A 26,815-nucleotide genomic window follows, 5' to 3' on the forward strand; every position below is an offset into this window, starting at 1 on the left:
TGGTCCAGCAGTGGAGCTCAGGGTGCTATTTACCCCCTCAGTGCTTCACCCTCACAATCTGAGAGATGTAGAGAATAAGCCTGCTCTAACTCATGAGGGCGCCATGGAGGACAAAATGAGAACAAAACGACAAGAATAAAGAGAAAATGCTTTGCAAAGGAACAAGCTTTACAAACAAATAATTATTTTTCCTTCAAGGTCCTCCCCAGTAAAGCTGAGCTAATTAGAGACGGTTTGTCTAAGTATTGAGGTGCCTTTCCCACTGCTAGCCTAACAAGACTGACTCTGAGGCACCTAGCTCCCCGACTGTGCAAATCATCCCCACTGAAACATCCCAGTCCCTGTCATTAGGACGTTCAGTGGACGGCAGCTCTCTTCCACACTCTTTCCATCGCCCTACTACCCAAGTCCAGCGGGCTTGCTGCTGACAGAGGGAAATACCACCATCCTACTGCCCATCACAACAGGCCTCAGCCCAGAGGCCGTGGGAGGAGACACCTTCTCCATCACTTCCCCTGTTCCAGATGCTGGCTCAGACACTTTCTTCTGCCTCTGTCCAGGAGCCAGGGATCTGAGAGTTGATCCATTCCATAGAGTTACAACAAAAACAGTAACTGTAACAAAATCAAAAACCTTTACAGAAGCTAGGTGTTTTCCACTTCCATCTTACATCCATCGTTCCTGCAGCAATTTCTGTCTTTCTAGTTCAAATTAGAGTTAGGGATGGAAGTGTTTCCACCCAAACCATCAATTACATTAACACCCCTGTTTTCAGCTTTGTGAGTACATAAGGCAGAGCAGCTGCACTGGGATTTGAGAGGTCCTAGCCCAGCCTTTTGCTGCCTAAAATTATCTCGCACACACCCAAAACTGTTCTATTCCCAGAAATGGTTCAACTAATTTCTTTGCATCTCAGGTCTTCCAGAGCCCTTTTAAAATGCAAGTATCTCTGGAGGAAATAACCATATTCCACTGGCCCCAGCCCAGTTCTCACACAGCACCTGCCCAATAAATATTTACAGAATTAAACTGGTTCCCAGATGCCTATCCTCACAGGAGGTGGGTCAGAGCCCAGGGCTATGGAGGGTGGGGGCTGCAGGGGCAGCCCTGGCAGGGAGCCTCGCCTGGTTTCACCAACCTCAGTGCTCGCCTGAGGCAGCTCTGCCTGCCACAGCGAGATAACTGAGTTCTCATGAAAGTAAATCTGAAATACCCAAATATGGAAACTTAGCAGAAGGAGGCCGAATGAGCAGAGAAAGTCGGCCGGCCAGAGTGGCCCAGTGGGACCCGCAGCAAGAGCGTGGCCACGAAAATTCTCAGAACCACCAAGACCCTGCAGAACAGGAACAAAGTGGAGACAATCTGGTACGGAGAACTCAGAATCTGCGAATTCTCTGGGTGCCTCTGGGCAACTCCTTCCACCTCTCGGAGCTTCGGTTTGCGTCAAGGCTCCTTAGAGCTCGCCTTCTGGGGGAGGGGGGTAGCTGCTTTCTAAAGGAAGACGCGCAAACGAACAGCTGGTAGAGGCTTCCATTCCTTGCAATCCTGAAGTTTCATTCTGGAGTTGCTTTGATTGGAAAGCCCTGCAAAGGTGGAGCGGGTGCCTGCGGGTGCGGAAGGGGGCCAGGGCCTGGTTTGCAGTGCGGATGTGCGGGACGTGCCTGAAAGTCCTCCCCGCCAGCGCACCCCGACGGACCCTGGCCCCTCCGGTCCACAGCCGCCCTCTGGACCAGCTCCCCAGCTCGGGACCCCCAGTCTCCGCCCTCGCCACACCTCTCCCCGGCTAAGAAAACCGCTCCGCACCGCTCCCGCTGTCCCCGGGCCGTCGGCGGTCACCTGCCCGCCGGTCTCCCGCGAGCCCGGGCCCCTCCTCCTCCCCCGGCCCAGCCGCCGCCTCGCGCCCTCCCCGCCGGTCGGGGACCGGCCAGACGCCAGCAGGCGCTTTCGGTTTCAAAGTAACTGGGACGAGATGAAAAAGGCTCGTCGGTGTCCCCACCCCGGCCCTTCCGCCGCGAGGGTGCCCAGGGCGGCGACCCGCCGGACTCACGTGGGGCTCGGCGCGCGGGCTCCGCGAGGCCGGTCTGCAGGCGCGGCGGCTGCTCCTGGCTGCGCCCGGCGGCGGCAGCGAAGCGGAGGCGAGGCCTGGGGCGGGGCCGGGGCGCGGGCGGAGGGGCGCGGGCGGGCGCAGGGGAAGAGCGGACGCGCAGGAAGGGGTCGGGCGGAGGCTGAGACCGTCATCCAGGCGGTTGGAAAGCTAACCTACCCGCTTCAGAACCGTTAGTATCTACAAGTCCAGTCATCTGATTTCCCTCACGTGCGTTTGAATTGTGGACGTCTTGCTCTTCCGTCAGGCACAACAAGGCTCAGCCAGTCCTCTCCTGTGCTGACCCATTTGCTCAAGGCCTTGCTTGAGATCTGGCTCAAATCAGTCCTTCCCGGACTTTCCTTCAGGGTAGCACAAATTTGCCAGCCCTCCTCTTGCTGTTGGCCTAACACCAGCAATCTCTGAGAGTTGTAGAGCTCCCCGTTATGTCAAGGGTTGGCTTCCCAAACATCTCCTGTGGTCCTCAAAACAAGCTGGTGAAGTAGGCCTGATCATCCCCATTTTACAGATGAGCTGTCTGAGGGCCAGAGCAGCAACGTGGAGTGACGTACCCGAGGTTAGACACACTCAGCAAGCTCTGCAGCTGGAACTTGAATCCAGGTCTGCTTGTCTGCCTGTCTCTCTCCCTCTCTCTCTCTGTGTATTTTTTTATTTTATTTTTTAAGACGGAGTCTCGCTCTGACGCCAGGCTGGAGTGCGGTGACGCGATCTCGGCTCACTGCAACCTTGGCCTCCCAGGTTCAAACGATTCTCCTGCCTCAGCCTCCCGAGTAGCTGGGATTACAAGCATGTGCCACCATGCCGGGCTAATTTTTGTATTTTTGGTAGAGACGGGGTTTCACCATGTTGCCCAGGCTGCTCTCATCTCTTGACCTTGTGATCCGCCCGCCTCGCCCTCCCAACAGGCGTGAGCCACCGCACTTGGCCTGCGCACTCTTAAATACGGGCTCTTTCTTACAATATATTCTTTCCAAGGGCAATACACTCTATATAAGTGAAATGGACCAAAATTCCAATTCTGTCTAGATCCTTTACTTTCAGTTAGGCCACCGTGGAAAAGTACTTAACTGCTCTCAGTTTCAGTTACCGTCCTCGTCAATAAAAGGGGAGAATAAAACACACCTTGGGAGTCAAAAACTCAGATGTGCACAGGAGCTCGGCAGGAAACACACAGAAGGGAGGCAGAGGTTGTGGTCCTGGAGAAAGGAGGGAGGCGCTGGTGCACTAAAGAGCAGGTGGAGGATCTAGTGGAGCAGCCACCACCCAGTGCCAGCCTATTGTTACCTGATCTCTTATTTCTCAAAAGAGCCAGAAATCCAGACCCAAACCTTTTTTGGTTGGTGAGTTAGATGAACCGCTCCGTGGGGGAGATGCACTGGTGGGTGTTGCTTTGGGACTCTAGATCTGTCTCATAATCTTCTCATGAAAATTAAATGAGATGGCACTCCTGTACGCCTGACGCAGAGTAGGTGCTTAGTGAACCCAAGTTCTCCTCCCTGTTCTGCCATACACTATACTTTCCCTCTCTTTTTGTGGGTGTGTATTTTTTGAGAGAGGTTCTCACTCTGTCACCCAGGCTGGAGTGCAGGGGCATGATCACAGCTCACTGCAGGCTGGATCTCCTGGGCTCAAGTAATTCTGCCGCTTCAGCTCCCAGAGTAGCTGGGACTACAGGCACACACCACTACGCCCAGCTCCCCCAGCTCCCCCAGCTCCTTTTTTTTTTTTTTTTTTTTTGAAGAGATGGAGACTTACTGTGTTGCCCAGACTGGTCTCAAACTCCTGGGTTTAAGCGATCCTCCCACCTCGACCTCCCAAAGTGCTGGGATTAAATGTGTAAGCCACTACGTCCCACCCACTTTCTCTTACAATTGCCTGCTTCTTGCCTCTCTTCTCATTACTTCCAAGCATAATAAAGTTGATACTGTTTTTTAGAAGTTATATCTCCTTTCACTGGCTGGAACATCAGTGTCTAGTATGCATACATGCAGGTATGCTCAGAATCCCTGGTCCTGTCATTGACTGTAATTTGCTTCTCTCTCCTACTCCTCTCCCCACCAACTGAATAAAGCAGTCAATTGTTCCAGAAATTACATCCAAGCCTTAAATATGATGGAATAAAACCTGGGATAGAGAGGTGGATCTTTATTGTGGTGGGAAATGGGGGCCGCATAACTAGAGGGCTGAGTCTAAGTGGAAAGGGTAAAGGAATTTTAGACGGGTATTAAGTCAGAAGTCAGTAACATAGTCCCAATTCCCTTGTTTATCATAAAGTGGAATTTGAATCCTGTATGTACATAAATGCACATATAAAAAAACATTAAATACCTTCAAGTGATAACTAACGTTTATTAAGGTTTTTGGGGGGGTTTTTTTGTTTTTTTTTTTTTTTAGATGGAATCTTGCTCTGTCACCCAGGCTAGAGTGCAGTGGCGCGATCTTGGCTCACTGCAACCTCCACCTCCTGGGTTTAAACGATTCTCCTGCCTCAGCCTCCCGAGTAGCTGGGACTATAGGCGTGCACCACCACACCCAGCTAATTTTTGTATTTTTAGTAGAAATGGAATTTTGCCATGTTGGCCAGGCTGGTCTCAGATTCCTGATCCCAAGTGATCCACCCACCTCGGCCTACCAAAGGGCTGGGATTACAGGCATGAGCCTCTGCGCCAGGCCTGTTAAGTTTTGTATACCAGGTACTGTGCTCAGTGTTTTTTATATTAACTCATTTAATAATCAACTCCATTTTATAGATGGAAAATCTTATCTATTGAGCAATTTGCCCAGAATCACAAAATTCTTAGTTTGAGAGAGGCAGAATTTGAATTCTGGGAAGTCTGGTTCTGGTACTCCTAGCCATTATACCCTACCCCTCAAATAAATGACTGGTGTGAATTCAAACAAAACAACTTAAAGACAAATTTTAGTACTTTTAGTGTTTTGAAAATATTCAGCATTAAGTTCAACATTATATCTAACATTGAACAGAATCCAACCTTCAAACTAAATTCAGCTACAAAATAAGACCAGGGCTGAACTATACACTACAGTTTTATGCAGAAGAAAAGCGCTAACCCTTTTATCTGTTGCTTCTAGACACCGTAAGATTGCCCCAGATGCCCAAAGACATGGATTTCAGCTGTTTAATTTGCTGTTAAATTAGGATGACAGACTGCAGCCCTGGCTGCCAATGTAAAGATGGTGCTGATGGAGAGGTGAGGACGCCGCCTACTGGAATAGTAGATGGATGCATTATCTTCCTCAGGCTGCTCCTCTGTGACGAGACTGATCAATGTAGTGAGTTAGTTAGCAGGGCAAAGGTTCATACTTCCCATCACCTAGAGATCAGTGAGATCAGATAAGGAGGGAAAATCCTCTCCTTGGGCCATAGATTGCGACTTTGACTCCATTGCAAGTTACAATGGAAAGTCTTTGTCTGTAATAGAACCACACATGGAAAATGTGATATACTGTAGCAGCAAACCACTTCCAGGCAAAATGCAGATTTCAGGGTCTTGTGCACAGAGAATACTCAGCTTGCTCACTAAGTGGGTGTTGTATTGAGACAATACATGAATGACTGGTCCCTCTGCTTCCATCAAATAACCTTTAGCTCAGCTCTGCCTGTCAGTGTGCTGACCACCACAAGAAGAGAAACAGGGAGTATTGGGATGGGGTAGGGACCGATGTAAATTTTTTTAAGCCTCCCTTTGCAAAAGAGCCTGTGTATGTGCATTCAGCAGCTGCACCTTTAACTTAGGAGCTTAAGAAAAAAACCATGTTTCTTTTGTTCTACCTTGTTTTACTCTATTGTTATTTACTATGTTATAGGGTCAGCACCAGTTTGAAAAAAGCAGACCTGTACTGTTCCTATGGCCATATATTATGTATTTATTCCAGGGGATCCCCTGCTTGATACATAAACACACCCTTCTTTATTCCTGTTCATGGTTTGATTGTCTGATGGTCAGCCTTGGCTGGAGAAATGAGATTTTTATTGTTTTTAAATTAGGCCTCCTGTCTTCATTGTACACCTGGCTAAGTATGAATTCTGTCCTCTTTGACAGTTTCTTTAATAAGAGTCACACATGCAATTCCTATCACTACTAGGAAAACATTTTAACATATTAATTCTGCATAATCACCAGAAGCCATTACAATATAGATTTAAAAGTTATTGTTTAGCCTTAGGAATCATGAAGTAAGATAATAGGTTTGATTGGCACAGTTTGGTCTTGGATTTTGTAATAGGTTGGTAACAAGGAAGACCATTTATTTGGTATTTATTTTTGAGAATGGTGCTTACTCTATATGCTGAGATTTCAGGCAATGATCTTGGAACCCTGGTTAGTCACATCTTCCATTTCACAGAAAACAGGACAGAAGCATTAGAAAGAAAGGCATAAGCTCAGGAAGGGCCTATCCTAGGAAAAAACACAAAGTTCAAGGGTCTTTGACTCTAATCACACCTCAGTATTCCATGACCTTGCCACTTCTATCCTCTGAAATCCCATGCTACTTTCTGTTGGCACAAATGAGGGCCTCTCATTGTGATACAGGTTTTGTACAGCCCTTCCAGTTCCATACTTCTTTTTCCTTGTTTAAACAACTTTACTGATGTACTTTTAATAAGATTCACCCAATTGATGAATTTTGGTAAATGTATACAGTTGTGCAGCCATAACCACAATGAAATTTTAGAACAAATCTATCGCCCCCTGTGTCCATTTACAGTCAGTCCACACCCCCAGCCCTGGCCTCAGGCAAGAGATCTCCTTTGTCGCTATAACTTTGCATTTTTTTGAAAATTAATATGAATAAGGCCAGGCGCCGTGGCTCACGCCTGTAATTCCAGCACTTTGGGAGGTCGAGGCAGGTGGATCACAAGGTCAGGAGTTCAAGACCAGCCTGGCCAACGTGGTGAAACCCTGTCTCTACTAAAAATACAAAAAAGTAGCCGGGCGTGGTGGCAGGCACCCGTAATCCCAGCTACTCCGGAGGCTGAGGCAGGATTATCGCTTGAACCCAGGAGGCGGAGGTTGTGGTGAGCCGAGATGACACCATTGCACTCCAGCCTAGGCAACAAGAGCAAAACTCCATCTTAAAAAAAAAAAGAAAATTAATATGAATAAATATGTAGCATTTTGTGTCAAGCAGGAAAATACTTTTGTCATTGATCCATGTTGGTGCATAAGTCATTAGTGTTTTCTTTCTTATTGTTGACTACCTCATACCATGCATAAAAATTAACCAGATGGAGCATAAAATCTAAATATAAGAACAAAACTATAAATTTCTAGAAAAAAACACCTGAAAATATATCACCAAAGCATGATCCATAATACAAAAATTGTATTGATAGACCATTTTGTTTATTCCCCAGCTGATAGACATTTGGATTATTTCTAGTTTTTACAATTATAAATAATGCTGCTGTGAACATTTGAATAGAAGTTTTTGTGTGCACATACATTTTCATTTCTCTTTAGGTAAATGCCTAGGAGTAAAATTAATGGGTTGTATTGTAAGTGTACATTTAGTCTTTTAGATGTTGCCAAATAGGTTTCCAAAGTAGTTGTATCATATTACATTTCTACCATCCATGTAAGAGGGTTCCAGTTTCTTCACATCCCTGACAACACTTGCTATTGTCAGTCTTTTTAATATTAGCTATTCTAGTGGGTGTTACAGGTAGCTCATTGTGGTTTTACTTTGCATTTCCTTTATGACTAATGATGTGATCATCTTTTTATGTACTTATTTTCCATTTGCATATCTTCTTTGGCAAATGTCTATCCAAATCTTCCACCACCCCGCTCTTTTTGTTCTATTATTGATTTGAAAGAGCGCTTATATTTGAATTGTAAGAGTTTGTTATATATTCTGGATACAAATCTTTGATCAGACATATGTTTTGCAAATATTTTCTCCTGATCGATGGCTAACCTTTTCATTTTCTTGTGTCTTTTGAAAAGGAACATTTTTAATTTTGATGAAATATAATTTATCAATTTTTTCTATTATGGATCATGCTTCAGTGATATATTTTCTCATGTTTTTTTCTAGAAAGTTATATTTTTGTTCTTGTTTTTTTCTTTTTTTTTTTTTGAGACAGAGTCTCACCCTGTCGCACACAAGCTGGAGTACAGTGGTACGATCTTGGCTCACTGCAACCTCCACCTCCTGGGTTCAAGTAATTCTCCTGCGTCAGCCTCCCGAGTACCTGGGATTACAGGCGTGCGCCACACACCTGGCTAATTTTTGTATTTTTAGTAGAGACAGGGTTTCACCATATTGGCCAGGCTGGTCTCAAACTTCCAACCTGAGGTGATCCGCCCACCTCGGGCTTCCAAAGTGCTGGGATTACAGGTGTGAGCCGCCATGCTCGGCCATTTTTGTTCTTATATTTAGGTCTGTGTTCCATCTCATGTTTATTTTTATGCATGATGTGAGGTAAGGATCAAGGTTTATTGGAGGTTTTTTTTTTTTTTTTTGCATGCAGATATTGTATCATTTCTGCCATTGAATTACACTGACACTTTCATTGAAAATTAGTTGATCACATATGTATGAGTCTATTTCTGGACTCTATTTTGTTCCATTGATCTATATGTCCATTATTACACCAATATCACAATCTTGATTACTGCATCTTTATAACAAATATGGAAATCAGTTAGTGCCAATCACCCAATTTTGTTCTTCTTCAAAATTGTTTTGTCTATTTTAAGTTAGGAGTTGCTGCCTGTTTTTGTAAATAAAGTTTTATTGACACATAGCTATGTCTGTCCATTTATGTATTTTCTCTGATTGTTTTTGAACTAAAATGGTAGAGGCCAGGAGTTGCAAGTTTGTGGACCACAAAGCCTAACATATTTACTATTTGGCTATTTATAGAAAAAGTTTACTGGCCCCTGTTCTAGGTCCTTTGCATTACCACATAAATTTCAAAATTAGTTTGCCAGTCTGTGCAAAATAAGCCTGCTAGGATTTTTATAAGAATTAGACTGAATCTATAAATCAGTTTGAGGAGAAATGCCATTTTAACAATATCAAGTCTTCCAATCCATGAACAGTTAAGTTATTTAGGTCTTATTTCTCTCAGCAATATAGTTTTTCATGGACAAGTCTTGCACATTTTTGTTTATTCCTATTTTTTTGATATTATCATGAATAAAATTTTCTTAATTCCATTCTCAGATAACTTGTTGCCATTATATGAAAATACAATTGATTTTACATTGATCTTGTATCCTCTGATTTTCTTAAGCTTGCTTACTATTCTAGTTTTTGCAGGTTTCTTGGGATTTTTTACACGCAATTTCATGTCATCTGCACATAAAAACAATTTTAGTTTTTCCTTTCCAATCTGTATACTTTTTTCTTGCCTATTGCACTGGCTATAACCTCCAGTAAACCACTGAATAGAGTTGTGAATGCAGACATCCTTGCCTTGATTTCCATCCTGAGGGGAAGCATTCCTAGTTTTCTAAGTTTTAATCATGAGTAGGTGTTCGATTTTGTCAAATATATTTTCTGTGTCTATCAACATAATCATATGGCTTTTTTCCTTTATTTTATTAATATGATATATTGCAATGATTCTCAACTGGAGGTGATTTTGCTCCTTATGGGACATTTGACCATGTCTGGAGACATTTTTGATTGTCAAACTGGGGAAGTGGGTTCTACTGGTATCTGGTGGGTAGAGGCTGAGGATTCTGTTCAACTCTCTAAATGCACAACCAAGAATTATCTAACCTAAAATGTCAGTAGTGCTGATAGTGAGAAATATTTCATGTGCACATGGAAACAATGTTTATTCTGCTGTTGGGTAGAATGATCCCACATTTCAACTAGGTAAAGGTGTGTTATTCAAGTCATAGGCTGCAATCAAGGTGTTAGCTGGGTTCTGGTCATCTCAAGACCCAACTGGGGAAGGATCCATTTTCAAATGCACATGGTTGTTGGCAGGATTCAGTTCCTGGCAGGTTGTTGAACTGAAGGCCTGAGTTCTTTGCTGGCTGTTGGCAAAAGGCTGGCTTCAGCTCTTTGTCACATTAGAGGTTCCTTAATTCTGTTGGCTTTTGTCATAAACGTATCCCCATCTGCTGGTAGCTCCTCCTCTGGCTTCCTAGCACTGCTAAGGGTTATTTTGGTTTTTCTATTTCTTGTCATTTCAGTAAGACTGGCGGGGGGGGGGCGGGTAAGAAAAGTAAAAGACTATGTCCAGTCTGTCATCTTGAACTGAAATTAATCTCTCCTTTTTGCACGGCACTTTAATTTAAAAAAAAAAAATGAGCTGAGATTGCGCCATTGCACTCCAGCCTGGGTGACAGAACGAGACTCTGTCCAAAAAAAAAAAAAAAGTCAAAATACATTTTCCTTATTAAGAAGGGTATGGTATAAGTAGACATGTAAAAACCTCTAACATACATTAGGCAGGTACTATATGCCCCAGTTTATATATTCCTCCCCAAATGAGGAAAATGAGGCTCACAGAGGTTAAGTAACTTGTTTAGTGGAGTTGGAAAACTCACTGTGTTAAAGGTTGGTGGGCAACTATTTTGCATATATAGGCCACAAGCCCTCAATGATTCTGATTATTTTCAAACTCTTTTGGAAAAGATGAAGAGGCAGGATATCAACAAAAATGGTCTTTGGATTAAAGGCCTCTTCAAGCCAAATCCTGTCAAATAAGAAAGCTGTTCCGGGTAGTAAACTAGACAGATCCCTCCAAAGTACCTTGTGTTGTGGTATTATTCAGCATCTTCTTAGTTATTGGTAACTGTACCTTACAGAATAAAAATTTCACCTTTCTTAAAACAGTCCAAGGGAAGGAAACATATGAAGCATTCTGTGACATCAACTTTGACGTCATTTACATTGTGAAGACTATTCTTAGATCTCTCCACTTCACATCACCAGCATTTTTTCCTTAGAGACCCTGCTCACCCAGATTCCTGCTTTAGGATTCTAAAGTTTAAATTACTGCATTGTAAAGACTGTTCCATTTATTAATAAACAATTGTCTACTTTAAACCAAGTAATGACAATTGGCAAACATCTCAACCCAATATTAACTTCTGATCTTCACTGTTTCTCCCTTAGCTATATAGACTTAGGAGAGCAAAAAAGGGCAGATAAAGCCACACGGCCCTTTAGACACAAACTCACACATCTAGGAGCATTCCTTGTCATGTTTAATTCTCAAACTCCATTGTCACTAATATACTGCTGCAGAACATTCCTTCCCTAAGGCAGTTATGATAAAGAAGTTGTGGGGAGTTACACATGACCTACTTTTTCCTAGGAGAAAACAGTTCAGGTACTACCATAAATCAGATGTCAAAAGTTTCTTGTAGGCATTTTCTAATATGGAATGGTTTCTCAAACTTGATTCTTGGGTTCTTTCTGTATTCATTTATTCTGTTATTTTCTTATAAACGATGTAATCTATAATGAATGGCTAAATTTAAAAACACACTTTTTTTCTTGTGTGTCCTCTAATAAGAATGTATTTGTCATTTATTGTGGGCATGCACAAACAGAAAGATAGATTCTTCTTAGAGTTCTAAGTCAGATTATTATTCTTTTTGAGGAGATCCTGACACCCCAGTGTTAACTAGTTAGCAGTTATTAATATTCATAATAACCTTTTGATAACAGGAGGCAACATAAAATTAATACAGCATACTTAATAACTAAACTAGGTACTTTAACCCAAGCACAGTCATGCACCACATGATATTTCGGTCAGTGACAGCAAATACACTGATATTCTTTAAAATTATAACATCAGCAGGGCGCGGTGGCTCACACCTGTAATCCCAGCACTTTGGGAGGCCAAGACAGGCGGATCACCTGAGATCAGGACTTCAAGATCAGCCTGACCAACATGGTGGAACCCCATCTCTACTAAAAAATACAAAACTTAGCCAGGTGTAGTGGCGGGCACCTGTAATCCCAGACACTCGGGAGGCTGAGACAGGAGAATCGCTTGAGCCTGGGAGGCAAAGGTTGCTGAGCCAAGATCCCGCCACTGCACTCCAGCCTGTGTGACAGAGAACCTGTTTCAAAAAATAAATAAATATATAAAATATTGTATTTTTACTATACCTTTTCTATGTTTAGATACACAGATATTACCACTGTGTTATAACTGCCTATGATATTCAGTACAGTATATTACTGTACAGCATAGGACTGTTGCCTAGGAGCAAAGGCTATACCATATAACCTAGGTGTGTAGTAGACTTTGCCACCGATGTTGGTACAAGTACAATCTGATTCACAGCACAACAAAATCGCCTAACAGCACCTTTCTCAGACCATATCCCCGTTGTTAAGGGCATGAGTGTACTTGCAATTTTTAATATTCTTGAAAATGACAGTCACGTTCTTGGCTTGCTCTCTACATCTATTCCTAAAAAGAATGTAGGCCTACATTAAGACAAAATTTTATATTATTTCACCTTTATTTTATATTCTATTTTACTCAATTGCAAGCTTATTAAGAACATAAAAAGTTTGATCATAACTTACCCTTACCTCATCCATGTTAACTAGAACTAAATCATATAGAAAAACATTTTTTCCATTAGTTTTATAAGATGTATCCACAGTGTGATTTATTTTTAGTTATGTAATTCTAAAAAACCACTTTGGTGTAGATTTTTCAAAAATGATAACCCTGAAATTAATGAAAATTGTCATTAAAAGATTTCTAGTTTTGCTTTTATAAAAATCATTATTTCGAATTTCACAGTGAAGAGGTACTAAATTCCTCATAGAACATGAAATTATATAAAAATAGAAGACATAGACATCTTTAAATCTTTAATCCTTTGATTAAGCAGCAAGCATATCACTCTTCCAGGCCAAACACTGCTTAAACAAAAAAGAAAAATAATGACGTGCAAAATATTTACAAAATATGCAAAGCACACAATAAAGACATCTCACTATATACATGTGTCATATTACTAATGAAGCTAAGGTTTTTCTACTGTGTGCTCTAATGTATGTAAATCAAATTACAGCACATCCCTCAGATACAGCACCTTGGCCCATGTCTGGGATAGAACAAATTTTTTAATGAATCACAATATACTCAACAGCTGGACAGATGCTGGTGCTGACCAACTTGACTGACATATCCCACATACTGTGTACTGAAGGTCTACTGACAAGAGACAAGACAATAAACGCTGTAAAGGTATAGTATGCACATACGTAAGACAATCGAAGTGCTTTAAAAAATGTTTTAGATATTTTAAGATATATAACTGTCCCCTGTGGCTTTTAAAGAAAAAATAAGTATAAATTCTTGAATATTAAGAATTTTAAATCAGCTAAATTCAGGGCCAAGAACTATTTAAGATGATTCAATGAGAAAGAAAAGGACCTAACCTGGAAAAAGAGTTTCAGATATGCCAGTACGTAGGGTATTTATGGAAATAAGCAGTCTAAAATTAAAAATTAAAACTAATCAATGAATTTAAATCTATAGCACTTTAAGGCTGTGGAGCCAATGATAGGGAATACTTTGGGAACACATGATCTTTCAAAACATAAATTAGGGCCTTAGATGTTGACTATTTTGTGAAGTATTCTACACGTGATAAGAATGTGAATGTGCAAACATTTAGCCTATGTCCACTAGTATAGCAATCTAAGTGATGTCTGTCCCTTTGCACAAATAATGATTCCAATATGAAATCATTGTATCAAAAATATTAATTACACATTGTTGAAATACTATCACTTGTAAAATATTCTTTGTTAAGTACTTAATGATTATGGGTTGAATTAAGAAGACTTGATGTCTTTTTGTTTTTCTATAAAAAGGGGTCTCAGCATTTTTAGTTAACAGCACAACTGTGACAATATACTGATACATCTTTAGATAACACAGAACAAATTCTTAAATTTATTTTATGAAATAATGTTGATGATTTAACCCTAAACCAATCCCACGAATACAGGTTGGCTGCAAGGAATACACAAATGTATCCAAATAGTACAATAGATTTATCAAGAAAACACCTTTCATATTAAATGCAGACCATATTATTAAGTATGAGGGCAATTTTAAGTTCAGAAACCAAACACATAAAGGGTACTGTAAAGAAATGCTTCCATAACCACTGTGTCTACATAACTAACAAAATATAATTCTTCTCTGAAGTCCCCAGATGTAGGCAACTACTAGTTAAAAGCAGATAGCATTTAGAAACAAAAAAAACCAACTCCATTTTCAAGGAACTTAAAGAGATTATATTTCAACAAATTAAGTCCTCATTTGTATGCAAAATTATTCTTCCAATCCTCTCATTACTGATAGATGATGAGTCAATGACCTTTAAACAAGGACTCTGCGCTAGGACCCTAAACTGCATGTTAAAGGGTTAGTAGGTTTAGTACATTCTTTGTGGTTTTATATAATTGCTTTGCAATTGATTAAATTGCTTTCTTTTAAAGGAATATATTAAAATTCCTTTAGAAAAAAAAGCAACATTTTTTGAAAGAAGGGATATGCAGCTATAATTTCTTAAATATGCATAAAATGAACATATGTCAAAATCGGAAATGCTGGCTATTCTTGCACTCCTAACATAGGAAAATGGTTTTTAAAAAATTAAATTAAAGAAAAAAGCCAAACATCCTTAAGAAACTTAAGGAGTTTTCACAATTCCTAAGTCAATATTCCTGTACTAAGAGCCTTGACTATGAAGAGGCAGGAATATAAAGAACCTCAATAAAATAAATACAGTAAAAACAAAACAAAAACTTGGTATATAGAATACTTAAATCTTTTTTTTTTCCTTTTATGAGATCAACATTGCTGAACATATACTCTAGAAAGGAGGCTAACTGGAGGCTTTTTGTTGTATAACATTTTAGTCTAGTGAACTGAAAAATTTCTTAGACATCCACTTATGCTAGTCCACTGCCACAGAACTAGTTCGCAGCCTCAGTATCTAGAAATGATTATTCTTTCCTCTTTTTCATCAGTCAGATGAGCATTGGTATAATGATGGGGTGAAAAGTTACTGCAGCTGTGTCCAATTTAATTTTTAGTGCAGTGAGGACTGTGAATCTGTCTGAATTCCAATAAGTGATGGTGGCTGTTGACCACCAACCGTGGACAACACCGGTCTTGGGTTTAGACGGGGTGGCATAGAATTAGCAGGGCGAATAAGAGGTGGTGGAGGCTGATTTAAAGTTGGCCGGGGCTGGATGAACCGAGCCTGCTGCTGGAGTGGAGGAGGCTGCCGGTGAAGAGCGGGGGCAGCAGGCAGTGTTGGACGAAGAAGTGGTGGAGGCTGGTTCAGAGTGGCAATAGGGGCTGTTGGTGTTGGAGTGGATGATGGGGCAGGAGGTGATGGACCCAGTGTCCGAGGAGCCTGTGGGGTCTGTGCCTAGAGGTGAGGAAACAAAAATACACGTATGAGATGTAAGTCCTAATGAACTTAATACAATATAGTTTGGGCTGTCACAGGAAAAACAAAACAAATCAAAACAAAACAAAAACATAACACCAGTGTTTATTGGAAGCACAAGCTTCTTTTATTTTAAACAAAACAAAACAAAAAACCAAAAACCAACGAGGCTACCAAACAGGCATCTTTATTTGTAAACAGCTTAACACTGAAAATAAAAATAAGACTATGAAAGAACAATACACTCTCCATTCTTCTAGAATCAGAACTTAGCATGTCATTATGACTTAAGAGTCACGAGAGATGCACCACTGAGTAAGTGTATTGTCAACCTTTCATGCTCAATTTAGCTAGTCCTCTTGACAAATTAACCTTACAGAATACCACACAAAATGGTGATTCCTCAACTCATATTAGCTCAAATTCCATACACAAACACACCTCCTCTTCTTCATCAGTGCTCTTCCCTGATGGCACATTAGAAGCACTTTTTGTCTCCTCCCCTAAAGTAGAAGCATCACCATTAGAAGCCTGGGTTCCTTGTTCTGCTTCCCACTCCTGCAATACCTCCTCTAAGTTAAACCGACGCCTGTAGTTTACAAAGAAGTTCTTCACTTGGCCAACAGTCTTGTTGCCAATTACATCTGCAATAGCTTGAAAATCTTTACCATATTTGCGGACACCTGGAAGGCAAAGTAAATAATACACCTGTGAAGGATCAATAAGGAGAGCTGTGTGTACTATACATCATGCACACACAAAAGATACCAGCAATGAAATTCCTTTCTGATAAACTCTGCTCATTTCTCAATTCTGAGATAGAGGCTAAGATATCAGGGTCACAGATGAAAACTATCAGTTATGTCATTTCATCGAGCCAGCCACTTGCCTTCAACTGAACAATCAGAAACTTACCATTTTTTACATACTCAGTTATTTTCTCCAATCCTCTCTTGAACTCTCAAATACAGTCCATTTATTGTAAAGCATTGAATTCTTTGTTCCATCCTCAATTCCACATTCATTTATTTCCCTAGTAGCCAGTCACCTAAATTTGAGCAACATCGTTTGTAAACAAAACTGGATGGGAATGAGCCATCTCTCTTATCCCCTCAATGGACTGAGTGAGTAGCCTTAGGGTTCCCCCATTAAGAAAAGCATTATAATTTTGGTCTTAATACTAACTTCAACATGAATACTTGCCTATAGCACCAGGGTACCAACAAACTGAAATTAGATAAGAACTTAAACATGAAAAGCAGGAGAATCATCACAAGTTGGTGGATTTTAAAAAAAGGGAAGATATTTTTTTCAGAGTCAGTTGGATTTTAACTCATCTAGTAGTTTTAAAGACTGAATGGATGAAAGATGATAGCTTAAAGAATAAGGTAACAGTAATGACTACCTGAAGAGCACTTGTGCTCATCATCACTACCTTAAACTTAAGAAGGGATATTTATTGTTAATTGAGAACCTAACTTTACACTAAGGAAGTTTCATTATAATAAAGGGTAATAATTGATTTAAGAAGTTGAGATTGTTAACTATACTATAGAATTTTAAATAGATAATAATTTCCTCTTAAGGGAATTCTAAAAGAAGTTCACAGACTCATTCTAGAAGGAGATGCACTTAGCTCAAAATAGAAAAGTTGCTGAAAATTTTTATAATTTGATAACTGCTTTTAAAAATACCAGAAAACAGTACCTCATTAATGAAAGAGATGAGAAAGGAGACAAAAATATGGGGGCTTAAATAAATAACATGTATATGATCACAGATGAGAGAATAATATATGGATATGTTAATACCCAGCAGAAATGCTATTCTTACCAATACCAATTAATATGAAATACTCAATTACCCTAAAGTACTATCATGATGTAACAATCCCACTTTTAAATTCTGCTTTATTTTAAATTGAGAATTTGGAAATAAGCATTTCTGACTACATTAAACTAGCTGGGCTTGACTCTAAGGGGAATTCCTTTATCTAAGAGCATTCTGGACAGGAGGTCTGACATTATTATCCTCTAATTATATCCCATTTTTAAGGCAGAGTTTTGGGTTTGTAAGCTATGCTCATTTGCTGTGTTCTCAAAGGAAAATACATGTACATGACAATAAAGTAACAATGATAGACATTGTTTATAATGTTTTATCAGCATAAATGAATTTATACTCCCTTTAAACCCATGAGGTTGATTTCCAGTTTGAACTTCACAGTCAAGTATAAATTCTAATAGTGACTAGATTCCACTGAGAGTTTATTTGGTAATAAAAATCCAAGGTTATTTCATAAGAGTTACTGTTATATATTCAAGTACTTCTCTACTACTTTTACATTTTAGAAAATAGCAACTCTTAGAAGGGTGAGTCTCTGTGCCATTTCTAAATTCTAAATTTGAGTTTGCTGCAGTGAAGAATAACTACTAATTAGAAACCAAATATAGTGTTCTATCAGTTACTAATTTTCATAAGGGACACTTAATTTACATTCTAGCAATGGCCAAACCTACTGAATACATGAGTTTAGAAGTGAAAACCTTAAATAAGTCTAGGATTAGACTGTATTCCTAGGAAGAAGTCACATTAAAACTAACTCTGACTCCAAGTCTAAAGATATTATAAACCTCAGAACACTTATTTTGCAAAATATATTCCAAAACTCTAAGTTGTCCCCAAGTCTGATTCCATTAAATAAGTGCCCCTTCTTCTGACTATACTCCTTTCGATCTTCCACTTCTTAATTTTCCCTTGTTCAATGGACTTCACCTTGTCACCAATATTGTTACATTTGTAAAATTATACACCTTAAACTCAAAACTACTTCCTGTAAGAGCTTTAGTGTTTCTAGAGATGTTCAATGTCGACAACTTTTTCTAACTCACCCAAGTATGCTTATAATTAACTATAATATGCTTATAATTAACTCATGTATGCCAGTCTAAACTCTTAAAGCTCAGACCACACTGTAGACTTCTGTAGTTTGGCTGAGGATTCCAACCTCAGATATTCCAACCTAGATATTCCAACAAATATCTAGGCACATTTGTTCTCATCCTGTTCTCATCCACATTTGTTCTAATCCCCTCATCCTGAAGGATGGCTGGACAGGGTCTAGGATGGCTGGACAGGGTCTGGAATAGCTGGAGCTCCTTGGCAGTCTCATTTGGACAAGAGCAGCTTCATCTGCTTGCCCTACTGTGTTGTGACAAATTTCATAATTTTCTCTGTGTACCATGATGTGAAAAAGGTTGGAAAGTAGTGTCCTAGAAAATACAAAGCAGCACTAGCATTACTACAATGCTGAGTACACAGGAAGTGCTTAGGAAATATGATTTTTCTTCCCTATAAAGCCTCATTCTATTGTTCTTCCCTAAACCACAAGAGGTATTAGATATATATGGCTGAATTCTTCATCACCTTCACACTCAGAACGGCATGGCTCAAGAGCACTTTGGTTAGAAGATGGAACTCTTAAGCTCTATTCTGTTGCTAGCAACTAGGCAAACTCTAGTGAAACCCCAACTGACTCAATGAGACTGCTCCTTTAAAAGAATCTCCAGTGAGGCGTCTGAAACAACTAGCAGGTGGTAGTGATAAGCAGCAACTAACTTTAACAACTTACGGCATCAGAGCTACCCGAATTTCAATCTGTCCCTGGGGGAAGGGCACTCCATTATTTTTTCATAGTTGATAAAATCTGATTACTTTCTCAGGAAGGGAGTTAAATATGATTAAGTCAATCTCTCTTCCTGAAGATGTAAAAGGTATGCTTGAACCATAGTTGTTAAAGTCTCACTTCTAGGAAAAGAGGTTGTTTTCAAAGGTTAGTGGAATAAACAGGCAAATAGTAAGTTTCCCAGGAAGAAAAAAATTGTTTTCAGTCAAATTTTTAAATTTCATTTGAAAGTTACAATGAAACAACTTGGCTTTCTATGCTGGCAGATGATACCTTATAATCTTTAATATGTAAAGTTTTATTTGGGAATTAACATAAAAATATAAGTCATTAGGATATTCTGTTATCATTACATTTTATGAAAGCCCACATATTCCAACCAGGAATCTATATTACCCAACACAAAAACATCTTTTTTAAACATTTCTTCTAAATACTTTTAACTTGCTAAAGATATTTTTATTACCAGTAGAGACTTTAGCATAGCCATTATCTGAATTATCAGACATTCTGAATTAGTGGAGTCTGTCCACACAATTTTTTTTTTTTTTAATCTTTGGCTAGTAAGATGGTGGTAACTTCAGGAGAATTTATGTGGTATTTCCCAACTGTGAAAACGGAATTTGAATCTTTTTTTTTTTTTTTTTTTTTTTTTTAGCTAGAAAGGATAGCATGGATAGCTGCCTTTGGTATGTTTAAAACAATTTTTAAAAATTTGATTTTGGGGCCGGGCATGGTGGCTCATGCCTGTAATCCCAACACTTTGGAAGGCCAAGGCAGACAGACCACTTGAAGTCAGGAGTTCGAGACCAGCCTGGCCAAAATGGTAAAACCCAGTTTCTACTAAAAATACAAAAATTAGCCGGGTGTGGTGGTGAATGCCTGTAGTCCCAGCTATTCGGGAGGATGACGCACAAGAATCGCTTAAACCCAGGAGGTGGAGGTTGCAGTGAGCCGAGATACTGACACTGTGCTCCAGCCTGGGTGACAAAGTGAGACTCTGTCTCAAAAAAAAAAAATTGATTTTGGAATACAAAAAAAAAAAAAAAAACACACCCAAAAGACGAAACATGGTAAGCTGCTTATGGGTAGTGAAATTTCAGAGGATTTTTTTTCTGGCTTTCACAGCAAAATTTCTTAAAGTGAACATGTACTTAGCTTAACTGGGAAACATTAATTTTTCAAAAATATATTTTTGAAATAATAGGAATACAGTAACATCTAGAAACTCCAGCGATATGATTCTTTTCTATCATTAAGACATACATTTTAAACTCAAGCCATTTGGGAGCGTGTATTTCTTTCCACTTCCTGTAAATCTCTTCAAGAATTCCATATTAAGAGGTAGAAAAGGTAGCAATAGCAGCAGAACAGTGACTGATGTATATATGGAAGGCGCTAAAAGTCAAAATCACATTATAAGTTACATTCCATTACAAAAATGCTGGAAATTTTGAATCATTAATTATTTAATGTAAGTGTATCAGAGGGCTGACAATTACACTTTTGAACCTCCGTTCTTATGGTGTCTGTTATAATAGAAAAATAATCTCTAAAGCAAAAGGGTGCTTTTCAGATGGAAAGATATGAATCTCCTTGTTCCACTTCCTTTTGATCATTCATGTACTATGTTACCATCCTTTTATTTTTAATCAACTGCCAAATCTACTTTTTCTCCTTTACAAACCCTACTATCTTCTTGTTAGTACAAGATAGAAAGAAGACAATTTCTAGACTTGCAACTTCATTTATCTTAAAAAGGTGAATGAACTACAAGAAAAGGTAACTTTTACTATAAGCATAAGTCACCTGAACATAGTTCTGTCATTTTCTGTTTTATATAAAAAGGTAGTAATTATAAAAGATATCTAAATATAAAAAATTATATTAAAAAAACTAAAGTTGACATCTTTATACAATTGGAAAAAATTTTGTTTATCCTAAAGTAGCATAAGTTTTATTTGGGAAGCATTTTTTTTTAAGCACTAATGACTAGGAAATGAATATATTTAAGAGGTGGCTTATAATTAAAATGGCAAATACTGTGTACCATGCTTCTAGCCTCTACACACTTTAAAAAGGTGTTTTGTACTATAATTTAAATGTATTGTTTTTTGAAAACAGCTAACAATCATTCCATTTTACATGGAAAAAAGATACACCTAGAATAATCTAATTCCTTTTTAAATTCTTTTAAATTCCTTTTTAAATTCTTTTTTTTTTTTTTGAGTCAGAGTCTCACTCTGTTGCCCGGGCTGGAGTGCCATCTTGGCTCACTGCAACCTCCACCTCCCAGGTTCAAGCAATTCTCCTGCCTCAGCTTCCCAAGCAGCTGGGACTACACGTGTGCACCACCATACCTGGCTAATATTTTGTATTTTCAGTGAAGATGGGGTTTCACCATGTTGCCAGGCTGGTCTTGAACTCCTGGCCTCAAGTGATCTACCTACCTCGGCCTCCCAAAGTGCTGAGATTACCGGCGTGAGCTACCACACCCAGCCCCTTTAAAAATTCTTAATTTCTGAATTCTGTTTATCATATGAATATCAAGTTGGATTTTAGGATAACTTCTAAAAGCATTATAGGTTAGAAAAAATATGTATATATGTATAAGCTACAAACAGGAATATTTTATCATTAACACAAATATGGAAAGATCATTATTGGTCATAATAAAATTTGGTCATAATAAAAATTTAGATACTTAGGGTTGGAACACATGATAAAAACTGTAGAAATACCTTTCCTGGCAAATATTTTAAGAGGATTAAATTAGCAGTATTAATGATATCCTACCTGGAGACTCTTGAAGAGTTCTATTAAAATTACAACATAGGTAGAACTAGAATTAACATAATAAAGTGACTGATTACAAAAGTGTAAACAGACATTCCTATTTGATCTGAGCATGGTTCCCCTCTCTTCTAATTAAGAGAGAAAGAAGGGAAACTTATTTAAATGGTTAACATTTAGTTAACAACAATATGAGTAGATGGAACAGGAAAATAAGGTGGGAAATACATATTTAAGCCCTAGGAAAGGAAATGATCTTAATATGTTTGGTTTCAAAAGAGTTGTAATAAAAAAGCTTATTTAATAGTAAAGTTGTAAATCTCACTAGTTGCCCAGAGTCAATATTTTTTTCTGCAGGTCACTGTAATAGTCTTCTACTATGAGCCAGATAAAATAAAGCATTTAACAAATAAGTGTCAAATCAGAAATATATGTGTAAAATGTCTTGAATATAAAGTGTTATAGAAATTAAAACATGTTAATATCAAAACAGTTTATTATTACTTTGTAAAACTAAAGTATGAAGGTTTACCATACTTTTTTTTTTTTCAAAAAAGAAAAAACAAAAACAATTGCCTGCTAAGATAAGTACTTCTAGATAGTAAACTGTGTATTAAAAGACCCTGCAATTACGTCCCTTAACTGCACTGAAACTCAGGTACAGGGGACGTTACTACATGATTATACTATTTATAAGACACACTTCTGAGCACTATATAAATGCATGGGCACATAAGACAATATGACACTTTAAAATTCTCTTTAAAATAGCTATTTTATATAGGGCACAAATAGCCTTATATAGTTTTATTTTATGTAACAACAACAAAAACCCAAAAATGAAAACAAAGAAATCCAAAGAGTAAATAAAACAGACATTAACACCATTAACACATTATTAAGAAAGTGCCTTTGAAATCCTGCGAACATGCGTACTTCCATACAAACTGCTGCATTAGTGTAATTTAAAGGGTTACTTTTTAAATGTACGTAGTATAATACTGAATATACCTCAGTACAGAGGAAATGTTTGGTTATATATATGACTACTCCATTCTTTTATTTTAATATTTATAAGTTATGTCCACATATATAGTTCAAACTATATATTTAGATATTACCACTGCTCTTCCTTTGAATACAGCTTTGGGTAATATCCAACCCAGCCGTAAGATTCAATGGACTCTATAACTTAAAGTACTCTGCAGAGCAATATCAAATACTGAGTGCTGTGTAGAGAAGTATTAGCCTAGATTTTCCTATGACATTCTTTTCAGAAAATTCTTTCACTGGGAAAATTTCTTAAAAATACAGAGTTAATATACTAATCTTTAAACAACTGAATACTGGAAATCAGGGTTCAGTTTTTACCAGGCTACTAAGATAGAGGGAAATACAGACTTTACATGAATAAAAGCAATGCCTATTCAAAATGACTATATTAAACATGTAGGCCATTGCTCTAAATGAATATAAAGCAGCCACTGAAAATGCTCACTAATTTTTTAAACAATAATTTAAATTAGCAGAGTCTAATTTATAAACAGCTATTTTTGAACATTATGAACTAACTAAACCTTGTTTTGACTCACTCAGAAACTCAGTTCTATAATTGCAGATGTGCCCGATGCACATCCAGCACCCTGTGTCATAGTATCAATTCTTTATGAAATGACTGGGCTATGCTGCATAGGCCAAAGCAAGGGCTGACATCATCCTGCTGGCACCCTCTTGTGACATTTTCAAATCATGCTGGCTGGCTAATTCTTACTCTCTCTAATCCAAACTGCGGAGTCATCTATCAGTCAATCAATCGGAATGATGTCTGCACAGCACTTTTGTATTAAGTATGTTCTCTGAAGACTATTTGGCAACATTTTAAAAGGTATGCTTATATGTTTCATTGGGGCCCCACTCTCTCACAGTAGTTAACCTAGATTTAAAAAAAAGCTATTAGCACTCAACACAGAGGTGCTCAGCCAGGAAGAAACAAAATGTAGACCGAACTTTAAATTGTACAATCAGACCCGCACATAAATTTATCATGAAGAGGAAACAAATCTGTAACAATGAATAAAAATATACAACTTGTCTTTAAGTCATTTAAACATGAGAAAATCCAAGTTTATGCTTCCAATTTGCCCATGAGTATTCATAATACAAAAAGTCTTCTACCATATAATTCAACAAAACATTCTTAGAAATAGTGCATTTAAAATGCTGAATGTGATTTTTTGATATCGCTCTTAAGTCTCCTTTAAAAAATATATCTATTTAAAATCAGGTTTCTAAGCATTCAGTGGTACATCTCTTAAGGGAAGTATGAAACACTGAAAGTTAAACATGTAGTTAATATTTTCAATCCTGACATTTATCAGATAAACACTATTTTGCAGAGTAGAGAAATCAGAAACATCTATAGTTTATTGATGCGTTTAACTATGAGTTATCAATGAATGATATATAGTAAGAAAGAACCCAACTGCAGGAATACCAAAGGAGAAGCACAGAGAGCCCATGTGACTTTTTCATGCTTAATTATCACCATCAATTATTTAGTGCTGAGAATGCATTACATGCTGTTCAGGACTCAAAATGCACATAGACTTGAGTATGTCACATCCACAAATACAACATAGAATTCCTGGTCACCAGGACTTTGTGATAAACACAAGAGCCCTTTCTTGATCAATTTCTAAAGGAAGGGAAGAACTAGAGTAGTCACCTTTCATGACAAATTAAATAATTTTTAACAACAATAACTGCTTATCTTTAATATACCTTGCACTGCTAGAAGCTGCTCCTCTGTGGTCCAACGGGCATTAATTTTCTGATTTGACTACAAAATTAAAGAGAAGTTTCCTAATGAGGATATGAAGACAGACATTTTCCAAAGCGCTTATTTTTTTAAATTTTCATCAAATCACAGACATGAGATTACTACAACTCTGATTCATGAAGATTCCATTTTTAGAAAGATTAAAAATATATATTCTGAGTTACCTTTTACCCATGCAGAAAGATAATGAAAGGGAAATGTACCAATTTGCGAGAAGGAACAACATTCGCATTTATGCTCTAATTAGAGATATTAAAACATGAGAAAGTCTATTAGTTTCCCATTTCCCAACTATAATATTCCTATCACACATTGCAGATACTAATTTTAGCCTCGTTTTAAACATTTAAGAGACTTTCTTTTCTTTTCCTTTTTTTATTTTTTGAGACAGGGTCTTGTTCTGTTGCCCAGGCCGAAGTGTGCAGTGACATGATCACAGCTCACAGCAACCTCAAAATCCTGGGCTCAAGCAATCCTCTTACCTCAGCCCCCCAAGTAGTGGCTGACACCACCGGCGCCTGCCACCACACTCAGCTAATTTTTTTTTTTTATTTTTTAGAGATGAGGTCTCGCTATGTGGCCAGGCTGGTCTCAAACTTCTGGCCATAAGCAAGAAACTTTATTTTCTTTCTCGCTCTGATGCCCAGGCTGGAGTGCAGTGGCATGATCTTGGCTCACTGCAACCTCCACCTCTCACTTTCAATTGATTCTCCTGCCTCAGCCTCCTGAATAGCTGGGATTACAGGCACCCACCACCACGTCTGGCCAGTTTGGTATTTTTACTGGAGATGAGGCTTCACCATGTTGGCCAGGCTGGTCTTAAACTCCTGATCTCAAGTGACCTGCCCGTCTGGGCCTCGCAAAGTGCTGGGATTACAAATGTGAGCTACTGCACCCAGCTGAAACTTTTCTTTAGAGAGGATCTATGACTCTAAAATTTCTTCCCTTCATATTTAAGATTAAACCTATCCTTACTCCCCGAAAACAGTGGTATAAATTATCACAGGACTACAGAACAGGCCTAAGTCCTAAAATATTTCTTTTTTTTTTTTTTTTTTTTGAGACGGAGTCTGGCTCTGTCTTCCAGGCTGGAGTGCAGTGGCATGATCGCGGCTCACTGCAAGCTCCGCCTCCCAGGGTTCACGCCATTCTCCTGCCTCAGCCTCCCGAGTAGCTGGGACTACAGGTGCCCGCCACCACACCAGGCTAATTTTTTGTATTTTTAGTAGAGACAGGGTTTCACTGTGTTAGCCAGGATGGTCTCCATCTCCTGACCTTCTGATCTGCCTGCCTCGGCCTCCCAAAGTGCTGGGATTACAGGCGTGAGCCACCGTGCCCAGCCAAAATATTTCTTAAAATTTCTGAAGCAGAAAGTGATCCTGGTAAGAATAGTTTTTCTCCAGACCGCCAATATTTCTCCCCACAAAAATCCTAAATTTAGGATTTTCAGTATGGTAATATTACAACAGCAAATATCTAATCAGACTTCATTAGTGTATACCCACTGAGTGGTAAATCAAGGACCTTTGACAGTAGATGGACAGAAATAACTACACCAGCGTGCAGGGGTTTGCAGAAGGAACTGCAAAGATAAAGTGGCTCGGTGTAATACTGGGGCATGTTGGGCAAAACAGAAAGAGGGCTTCCTTTGAGAAGGGGCGTTTAGGTCTTACCTCACTCATGGTCTTAGCAATAAGAGTTTCTATAGCACACAGAGGTTCTAGGTAACACCAGCTTTCTCACCAAAAGTAAGGAGGTGCAAGTAATCAGAATGAAGAATGAAACAAAAATCCAGTTAAAAAAATTTGTTAGAGGAGAAATGAAAAAGTAAAAAAATGGACTTAGAATTAAGGAGAGAAAAACCTACAACAAACCACTGTATTCCAGATGAGGAGATTAAAAAGGGACAGCAGGGCAGGCAAGGTAGTAGACAGTGGATACGCCTCAAGGTT

At 38.8% G+C, this 26,815-nt stretch overlaps 2 protein-coding genes across 11 annotated transcripts in view; both read right to left on the bottom strand.

The window, feature by feature from the left end:
- TRAF5 (TNF receptor associated factor 5) overlaps window positions 1-2,346 on the bottom strand; it is a 48,725-nt gene extending 46,379 nt beyond the window's left edge. The window contains exon 1 of one of the 3 annotated variants that reach the window (XM_002809495.6): window positions 2,048-2,346. In XM_002809495.6, coding sequence (XP_002809541.3) covers window positions 2,048-2,238 — 191 coding nt within the window. In that variant the 5' untranslated portion in view covers window positions 2,239-2,346. The remainder of the gene's footprint in view (window positions 1-2,047) is intronic. The other 2 variants (XM_024234632.3, XM_054521052.2) reach the window with 2 other exon arrangements.
- Window positions 2,347-12,927: 10,581 nt separating this feature from the next.
- The window catches only part of RCOR3 (REST corepressor 3), a 56,566-nt gene continuing 42,678 nt past the window's right edge, over window positions 12,928-26,815 (bottom strand). For 4 of the 8 annotated variants that reach the window (XM_054521135.2, XM_054521124.2, XM_054521149.2 and 1 more), the window contains 4 exons: window positions 24,806-24,863; window positions 20,498-20,629; window positions 15,988-16,229; window positions 12,928-15,525 (listed from right to left, as the gene is read on the bottom strand). In XM_054521135.2, the coding sequence (XP_054377110.1) occupies window positions 15,181-15,525; window positions 15,988-16,229; window positions 20,498-20,629; window positions 24,806-24,863 (777 nt within the window). In that variant the 3' untranslated portion in view covers window positions 12,928-15,180. The remainder of the gene's footprint in view (window positions 15,526-15,987; window positions 16,230-20,497; window positions 20,630-24,805; window positions 24,864-26,815) is intronic. The other 4 variants (XM_024256623.3, XM_024256619.2, XM_054521154.1 and 1 more) reach the window with 2 other exon arrangements.

This window comes from Pongo abelii, chromosome 1 (assembly GCF_028885655.2).
Source record: "Pongo abelii isolate AG06213 chromosome 1, NHGRI_mPonAbe1-v2.0_pri, whole genome shotgun sequence".
Taxonomy (NCBI): Eukaryota; Metazoa; Chordata; class Mammalia; order Primates; family Hominidae; genus Pongo; species Pongo abelii.